The sequence below is a fragment of the Aptenodytes forsteri genome, unplaced genomic scaffold (genome assembly GCF_000699145.1).
Source record: "Aptenodytes forsteri isolate BGI_AS27 unplaced genomic scaffold, ASM69914v1 Scaffold376, whole genome shotgun sequence".
Classification (NCBI taxonomy): Eukaryota; Metazoa; Chordata; class Aves; order Sphenisciformes; family Spheniscidae; genus Aptenodytes; species Aptenodytes forsteri.
The window spans coordinates 17701-27629 of NW_008796056.1; the positions used below are offsets into that span (position 1 = coordinate 17701).

The 9929-nt window shown below is 36.6% G+C and overlaps 1 protein-coding gene across 1 annotated transcript in view; it reads right to left on the bottom strand.

Moving 5' to 3' along the window:
• Positions 1 to 4863: 4863 nt before the first annotated feature.
• The window catches only part of LOC103904761 (melatonin receptor type 1B), a 40652-nt gene continuing 35586 nt past the window's right edge, over positions 4864 to 9929 (bottom strand). The window contains exon 2 of the mRNA XM_009286272.1: positions 4864 to 5873. Coding sequence (XP_009284547.1) covers positions 5005 to 5873 — 869 coding nt within the window. The 3' untranslated portion in view covers positions 4864 to 5004. The remainder of the gene's footprint in view (positions 5874 to 9929) is intronic.

The following is a 9929-nucleotide window of genomic DNA, read 5'->3' on the forward strand; positions in this document are numbered from 1 at the left end:
CTCCAGTTGTTAAATTCAGAGTATCTGTTTTTTGACAATGTATTTAATGTGGTTCTTACCCCAGAGAAAATTTATGTCACAAAAATATTTATGTAAATACAGATTTAAAAAATGTTCTTAGTCATTTTTTTCTTACTACAGCTCGAGGTGTTACTAATAAGAGGATGAACAGGAATCAGTTATGTGTTCTACAACTGACATCCATAGCGGTCTCTTTGCATGCTCATTATAACTTGAGGCAAAATATTGATTTATTGTTACAGACCAGGTGTGCAAGATACAGTTAAAATAGCAATGTATCAATAGATGACTGAAAATAAATTCTTCCACATTTTCCATTGAATCTGTAAATGTCTTTAAATGCAAGAAATTGTTCAGATGACCAAAATTGTGTTATATACATATGAAGAAATATATACAATCTTCCGTAGATATTTATTCATTGTGAAATTCCCAGACTTGTGCAGTTCTTTAAAAATACGATTGGGAAATAAAAGTAATCATCTTTTATCTAAATAAAGGAAGAAGTGGAGAGACAGAAGTGCATTTCTGCCCCTGAGAATGAGTCAGACAGAATTATTCTATTCAGTCAATAATTTGGTGTGAAAACCTGATCTCACTGAAGTCCACAGTAATAGGAATGAATCCTTAGTTTGAATTCTTCCTTGAGAATGAAATTTTCACTTGCACGGAGAGACAGGATAAGGCTAATGCATCGCTTCAGTCTCATTTAGACTTTACCACACCTCCACTTCCCTCTTTACTGAAATAGAATTTACAAGCGGTCTTCACCCATCTACATAAGGGTAAGCTTTTTTCTAATCGGAGTTCTATTGTAAGAAGATTTCTAGAATACATTTATTTATTTTAATAAACAGAAAACACAACACTTTTTAATCAAGATAACATTAAATGCTTGAAAACGCTCCAAATTTTCTGGAAACAGACTTTGTCCCTGAGGCCCTAGTTTTGCCTTCACTAGTTACCTTGTGCAGAACACAGGGTCTACCTGACTTTCTTCCTCCTTTTTCTTAAAGTGTCTATATCCGATATGCTGGTATAAATACTTTATATAACGGAAATAATTTTATCAAAGATGCATAAATCTATACAGAGCTGATATTTTCTTCCTGAGTATACTTTCAAATCATGTTATTACCATATCACCTATCTTGATGGTTAGTTACATTTTAAATTGCACTTACAATTTTTTCTTCAAATGTAAATTGAAGGAAAATGGATTTTGAATTGTAGTAAAAGAAAGAAAATTAATTTAAGGCTTTTGATATAGGTAGATGGATACATTACTATATGGAAAAATAAAATATTGCTACATAAAGAGGTTTCACCATGCAAAAGCTGCGTTTAGTCATCTAAATTAATATACATTTTATGAATTTGATTGATTTCCAGGTCAACTCAAATGCAATGCTTTGTAATAATACATGGTATCAAAACTTACTTTAACAGACATGAGTTATTGTCCGTATACCAGGACTCAATAAGTAACAGTACCTGGCACACTAAATAGTTCCACTGGCCTTGCAGGCGCCGTGCAGAGCAGGACCCCATTCAGGAAATGTTGTGGTGGTAGAATCCACACCTAATAATTTAGCACTGTTCCAAAAATTTTCCATCATTTGTGAGGAAAGATCAAATTTTTGAACACTTCTTTCTTTGAACAATGTATTACTGTTCAAGTACTATGTTCAGCTCTGGGGCCCTCAGCGTAAGAAAGACGTGGACCTGCTCAAGCAGGTCCAGAGGAGGGCCACGAAGATGATCAGGGGGCTGGAGCACCTCTCCAATGAGGACAGGTTGAGAGAGTTGGGGTTGTTCAGCCTGGAGAAGAGAAGGCTCAGGGGAGACCTTATTGCAGCCTTCCAGTACCTGAAGGGGGCCTACAAGAAAGCTGGAGAGGGACACTTTATCAGGGAGTGTAGTGATAGGATGAGGGGTAATGGCTTTAAACTGAAAGAGGCTAGATTTAGATTAGATATTAGGAAGAAATTCTTCACTATGAGGGTGGTGAGGCACTAGAACAGGTTTCCCAGAGAAGCTGTGGATGCCCCCTCCCTGGAAGTGTTCAAGGCCAGGTTGGACGGGGCACTGAGCAACCTGATCTAGTGGAAGGTGTCCCTGCCCATGGCAAGCGAGTTGGGAACTAGATGATCTTTAAGGTCCGTTCCAACCCAAACCATTCTATGATTCTATGTTTCTATTCTATTACTTGCGTGAGCTTCATTTAGGATCGTTGAGGAGGTACCAGCACAAGGATTCTTAAAGGTGATCTTTAATTTTTAATGTGCAGAGATAATTTCTAAAATGACTTCATAAAAATTTCAAATCTTCCCCTGAATATGCAGAATGATAGCTGCTCACTTTTATGGCCAAGCAAGTGGTAACAATGTTTATATTTTTTTTATGGAGCTAAAACAATAATGGGAATTTGATCCAAATTCTGGACTCTATTCTGACTCATGTCAGCAAGTGATAAACCAAAGTCAATCAATTTACTTCTAATACTAGTACATCTACAAGTCAGGCAACAAATTTTGACTTTCAAGTCACAATTTTGAGTATTCATAGAATTCAGAAAAAGCAGGATTGTCAATGAAGCAAACTTGATATCCTTTCCTGAAAGTTTCTCAGACTCTTGAAACTCCTTATTTACTCTGGGGGAAGTTTCACATGTAGACATACATGTATATTAGTTCTGTGTTCAGTACCTTGGTGTGGAAGTCATGAGGAAAGACAACACATATCAAAACAGTGTCAGACTTACTTACAAAATTATGTTCCAAGTAGAACCTACCTATTAATGGTTGCTACTTTTAGCTACAATATTTTTAGTATCTACCACCAGGTTAAATTTGTCCCGTCTCTTTCTTACCCCTATTCACAAAGTTTTCAGCTTTCATAAGGCTACTACTCTATGAGTCCTAGGGTACTGAATTTCAGAGATTATCAGAAATTATCTGAAGAACATGAAAGAAGCTAGAAGAATCATCACATTTGTTACTTTGCTGTACTTTACATAGACTTTTGGCAAGCAAATAAAACATTTTAAATGCTGTGGTTCTTTGATGTTTTTCCATAAGTATAGCAACATAAAGGTGATCTTTAATACGTCTTTATGGCTTCAGGAGCAGTATATTGGCTGTACAAATTAACATTACTACAGAAATACATTTCATAATAGCCAAGTCGGGAAACCCAAACTGGAATGTGGTAGCAACCTGAATTCCTCCTTTTCCTATTTCAATACCTGACATGGATTTACCTCTCCCCTGAACAGCACTACTGAGAGTAATGTGCATTTCAGGTCTAATGATAAAATAGCATCACTGACTGTGTGTTTGCACACAGATCCCTAATCTGATTTAGAGAGAATGCAAACCACATTGTGTAAAATACTGTGATGCTATGGGGTATAGCCCAGATTGTAATCTGATCTGTACTGTCACTGTTACAATGTGTTACCTGAAAAAGAAGAAATCCAGTTTGAATTTGAGCTGAGTTTGAAAAGAAAATGGAAAATCATCCTTTTATTTTATGGACTGTGAAAATATTAACTGTAGGTACACTAATTATGGGATTGAGATTACCTATCTTTGCCTGAAATGTGTCTACATGAGCTGCCTGATCTCCGTTACAGTCAATGAAGATACAGTCAGTGAGTTCTGTTGATCAGTTCCCCTGACCAATAAAGATGCCTGTTTCAAAATAAAATTAATAATTTCCTAGAACTCCATGGACTACAGTGGGAATTTAGAATATAAATCATGTGCAAACACCTACACTGGAGACATCCCAAATTAGGCAAGATAAATTCCAGTGTAGCTATCCAAAGTGAGATGTTTGAACTAGTAATCAAAGCTTCTTCTAAAGTCAATGAAAGGAGACCAGCACCTCCACAAAGCAACTAATCTCATCCTTGGATGTGTGTTTATAACAGATGGAAGGAAACATATCTCCACTACAGGGAACCTTGAAGGTTAGCTTAGATTAGACACCAACAGTGGATTTTGTTCAAGATTAGATGTAGACATGTGAGGCAAGTATCTCAGCTACCGTTGTAGTCAAAAGGGCTTCTTCTTTTGGTCTAGCATCATTTGAGATGATTTAGGATATCCTGCCTGGTGTCCAGGTGCCACTCCAGATGATCACAGGTCATATGCCATAATTTCCAGCCTGTTGCAAATGTGTAAGGTGTGCTAAAGTGCATCAAATTACATTGGATGTATATATTCAGGTAAATAAATGGGGTGCAATGAAAATATAATCCTCTCTAAAGGAAGAATATTGCGTAAAGTAAATGTGTAAGAAATCAACCATTTGTATTATGTTATCTAGCATAAAATCGACCACAGAAGATGAACAGAGTAGATACATGTATTCCTAATCTCAGTGTATGTAAGTATGAAAAACCTGTGAGGAAAGGCTCTAATGTTAATATTTGCTTTTACACAAACATTCTTCTCTCAAATTTACAAGTTTGATTCAAAGATACTACTACTGCCACCAGTACACGCACAGAAATGTGGTTTGGCTTATGTGTGGAAAACAGAGTATCTGCTTCACCCTCTTTGTTCAGATACAGGAGGGAGGAAAATATCACTCCGCTGCCTTGATGAGCTGCTGCCCACATAGACAAGGACTGTCACTACATCTTCTAAGAAATGAATCCTGACCTTGTATAAAGAATACAAAACTCCCACTGAAGTAAAAAAATTCCTCATTCATATGTCTGGGAGCAGAATTCAGCTCTCAGAACTAAAACAGCTTGCACTCACCTGCTGCTTTAATTCTGAAATGCGTTTTCAATTGACAACTTGTATAAATAATTAATTGAGAGCAATGTGCTTTATCAAGAAGACAGTATTCCAGTCACAAAGTGCCATCCAAATGGAAAGCCCCCAAAAGCAAGCAAGAATGGCCAGAACATTACAACTATATTCTTGGAGTTCTCCATGACAGACTCTTGCATTGACTATTACATATTTACAAGGTATCAGTTTTCATTTGGTCATTATTGTTTAAAGCAGGGGAAGGCTTGCTCTGCTGACCATCAGTTCCTCCTTTGGATGTGTCCTGGAAGAAAAGCCTTGGCATCCACAGTGACACTAAAATTTGTTTGTATTCATTCCGAAAATTCTGGTTAAGAAGTCCATATATTATTGCATTAAGGCAGCTGTTGAAATAGGCCATGAAGTAGCTTATAATGAATAACCATTCAGGAACTTTTGGTGCCATTTCCATAGGATCGATGGCTACAGCCAGTCCAATGAAGTTTAGAGGTGCCCAGCAAAAGGCAAAAATCACAAAAACCACAAACATGGTAACGAAGTTTCTGAAGTCACTTGGCTTCAGTCTTGGCTTTGTTTCTGACTTGACTCGTCTTCTAACTTGAAGCACTAAAACCCAAATTCGAAGGTAGCAGAAGCTCACAATGGTGATAGGGACGATGAAGTGAACTACCACAACAGCTATTGTGTAGGAGGAGCTTGCAGTCTGAACAAATGTGCATGAATAGATGCGTGGATCATACTTTAAAGAGCCAACAAAAAAATTTGGCACAGTTGCAATTACTGTTAATACCCAGACTAAGGAGACGTACAGCATTGTGTTCCAACAGCTGTACACTTTGTCATAGGCAAAACTATGACATATATAGCAATATCGGTTTATTGCAATTGCTGTGATGTTGAAAATAGAGCCTATTACACTTAGACCCATCACAAAGCCACTCACTTTACAGTGCATTTCACCCAAAGTCCATCCATTGTGGAAAATAGCTAAAAGCACCAGTGGGTATGGATACAAGGCCACCACCAGATCAGCCAAAGCCAGGCTCACCACGAATGCATTACCTGGGGAAAAAGAAAAATACATAGACATAAGTCTGAAAGCAAGCATAGTCGTGAATAAGAAGAAAATATGATATATTATTTTGGATATCTGCAATGCTAAATTATTGATGATGTCAGCAAGCAGCAGGTATATAGAACCAATAGGTCTGTATGGGAAATAATTTTACAATTCAACTTAGAACAGCATGGAAATACCTGCAGCAACATGGTATTTCAAATCTGTTGGTGACTTCATTATGCCCTCCTTTCTATTTTAATCTTTAATAAACATAATCATCAGCGGGCCATTACATAGGCATGTGTTGAGCTGTTTCAGTGTAGCTAACTCCACAGCTGGATCGAATAAAGTGAAAAAGAAAAAAAGTCTAAATTGTGCTAGGTAGGCAGGCTATTATGCCATTCTAACATCACTGGAATACAACAGGCTCGACAGGTATCAAGGGAAGGGATATGCAAGGACTAGGTCTGTAGGGATTAGAAGGATGTGTTGGTTTATGTCTAAATTGCTACACAATAGTCTGTAGTATAGATATTTTCTGCAGGAATGGCCTATCCATACCACAGTTATTTTCCCATTGGATTGACTAAGAAAGAGTGAATTGCCTTCACCACCCTCTGTAGAAAGGCATATTTAATTATACAAAGGAAAAATGCATGAATGCAAGAGAAAATATTCAAATTCATGGAAGGAGCCTTTAGATCCTTTTCTGCTGATGATGTTTAAAGAAGTTTTAGTGATATGATTGAGACTTATTGTCTCGTGATATGGTTGAGACTTATTGTCTCTCTTTAAACAATGTCCTTTTCATCAGTTTGAAATTTCTGGACATTATATCTAAGGATACTTTAATAACATAGTGAGATAGTAAACCATATTCCTGAAAAATTAGATTATTACCATGGTAAGTAGTGCCTTCCTTGGTTTTTAAGAAAAATGTGAAATCATTCTCTAGGAACTCCCCAAGAGACAGAAAATAAAGGTACTAACTTTAGATTCTTGGCATTTAGGTAGCATAAAACACATTTCTGGTTTGCATACTCACTTTTTTGCTTTAAGTCCTTCACAGCATGAACAGATGCGCAAAAAACCCAAGTAGCTTTTAAAATTGTGTGTAGAATGTAATTATTTTTTGAAAAGAGCAATTAGATGCTCATCCTACAAATTCTGAGCTTTCTAGCCCTCATCTAGGAAAGCAGTTCTCCATTTAATTTTAAGCACAGAAATAATGCTGTGGATAAGGATGTCATTAGCTGGGAGCCAGAAAACCAACAACCCTGTAGGATTAAACTGTTTGCTCCACCTGCTCTGTCTCTGTCGCTTGCTTAACCTGAATTAAGGAATGGGGAGCTCTCTTTCTCCCAGGGGAAGACCATGCTCATCAGAATTTGCACAACAGCTAGTGAACTTAACAGAAAGCAGGATTATCCATCTGTAGCTACAGGAATATGGCTCATCTCAAGAATGGTGTACAACTTATTTTACATGGTTCCTTGTTATACATTTAGCAGCCTGTCTCACACTCTCTTTATACTTCAAAGGCCACACAAGTGTTATCATAGCTACAGTTCACTGTAAGGCAATTCCATGCTATTTGTCTTAGAAGTAGGATGTGAAACCAATAGCACTGTTGTTGTTTGTGTCCTCCCAAGTCACAGTCACTCCCTGCTTTAGGGTTGAGAGGGTTCTGTTTGAGTGTGTTTTTGGACCTGCACAAGGAGACATTTCGTGCTGACTTTATATCTGCTATACTGAATACAATTCAGTAATGTCATGCTGTTGTGAAAAAGGCAAACATAGTTTTCAGATGCATAACCAGAACTCTTTGAAAACACATAAAGTAATTTTTATGTCTTACTCAGGATTGCTAAGGCATTAGAAAAATGTCTCCAGTTTGGGGCTTTGCACTTCAAGAAAGAAGCAAACCCTAATTAGAGCTAATCTAGAGCAAAGCAAATATCTACTAGTTTTACGATCTGTGAGGAAAAAATGGAACAAACTAGGGAGAAGATTGAAGGGGACATGATAACCTCAAATAAGTGAAGCAGGAAGGATATAATCCATTCTCATGACTGTGGTGAACACAAACAAGCTTCAGTCGCGACAAGGAAGTTTCAGATTAGACATTGAGAAAAACATTTTAATGGCAAGAAGGAGGAAGTGTGGGAACATCTTGCTTTAAGTCTGCCATTGGAGGTTGAAGAAAAAGTTCAATAAACATTTGTCAGTACTGGCCTAGGTACAGCTGATCCCTGTTTTGAGCATAGGAAGGGTGAGATGACTTTGAAGGCTTTTTCTAGCCATATGATAAATAGGATAAAAGACAAGACTAACAAAAGGAGCAGGAGCATCTTTATCAGAATGTATTTACATCGTGGCAACAAGAATTTCTCTGATGTTTTTTCATCACTGTATCTGACATTAGAAGATAGAGAAGTCAGGAGAAAGAAAGAAAAAAAAATACGTTTTTCTGTTTTAGAATGCCTTTTGAAGAAAGATAGAGTTTAGTATCGGGTGTGTGTTAAAATTAGTCTAATCTCTAAGGTCTCCCAGCATCAGCTTATACCTAAAATGTAATTGTTCAGTAAAAATCAAGTGGGCATTCAGCTCTTTCAATCATATTTGGAAATTTACTGTAAAGTATATTTGACAAGAGAATTTCAAAATTGTGTGTGTAATTTAGGACTTCTTGAAAATTCCAGCTGCAATGAATAATGACGGTTAGCAATGAACTTGTCGAAAATATAATATACCACTTTACAATATATAAGAAAAAAAGTGCAATATCTATAAAGACCTCAAGTGATCTGTCACTTTTATGGCTGTTTACAGGGTCAGGTGTTCACACTGTGCACTGCAAAGTAAGGTCCAATGTTTTCTTCTATTTGGCTGACTGTGGGATGAAATTTAATATTATATTACTGAAATTAAAATCTACAAAAGTAGAGAGAAACTTTTCTAATTCATAAAAAAATAATAAACAAAATTTTGAGAAATCAAAGACCTTAGATGTCTTTTAAGTGCTTGGAGAAAGCAAATTCCTTGATACACGTAAGACACAGCATTTGGAGTGGCTATAATTACATTAATAAGATAATCTCAAAAGGGAAAGTAACTTTTTGCTATCTGTAAAAAAATAGAAACTACAGAATGCTCATCTAGTTGGAATTATCATAATTATTTCCATAATTTACCCAATGGACTTTGTTGCTAGATTTCAGTTTCATCAGACAGAAGATTATATACATTTATAAGAAACACATTTCCTCACTGGAATAGAAAGACTCCTTAATTACAAGCAGTAGCTACTAAAAGCCAAATATCCAGCCAGGGACTCAAAAAGATACACACCTGTACTGTTTTAAACATTGATAGTTGGGTGCATAGAAAAGAAAGTAAGTTCTGATATTGACTTTGAGTGCAATGGAACTAGATTGATATTTCATGAGGCATTCTTGCATATTGGTTTTGTTACCCCAATTAACAGGAAAATTACAAGCAGTAGCTACTAAAAGCCAAATATCCAGCCAGGGACTCAAAAAGATACACACCTGTACTGTTTTAAACATTGATAGTTGGGTGCATAGAAAAGAAAGTAAGTTCTGATATTGACTTTGAGTGCAATGGAACTAGATTGATATTTCATGAGGCATTCTTGCATATTGGTTTTGTTACCCCAATTAACAGGAAAAAGGGAACTTTCACACCCTCTTGCAATCTTGATGTGACTTGATAGTCACATGATAGTCACATGATAGAGAGTGATGAGGTCTCCCCTCAGCCTCCTTTTCTCCAGGCTGAACAACCCCAGTTCCCTGAAAAGACAATTGAGTTCTAATGTCTCTACAAAGCCCAGAAGCAATTGCAACCACCAACCATTTTTTTAAAGGTTGGTTTTGCTTCTTTGATTTCAATCTGGCTAAAATGATTAATTATATATCATGGCATTTTATTTTTTATCAGATGGTGTTTTGGTTGTTACACATTTGTTTAACAAGTTGTTATACATTATAGAATCATAGAATCATTGAGGTTGGAAAAGACCTCTAAGATCATCG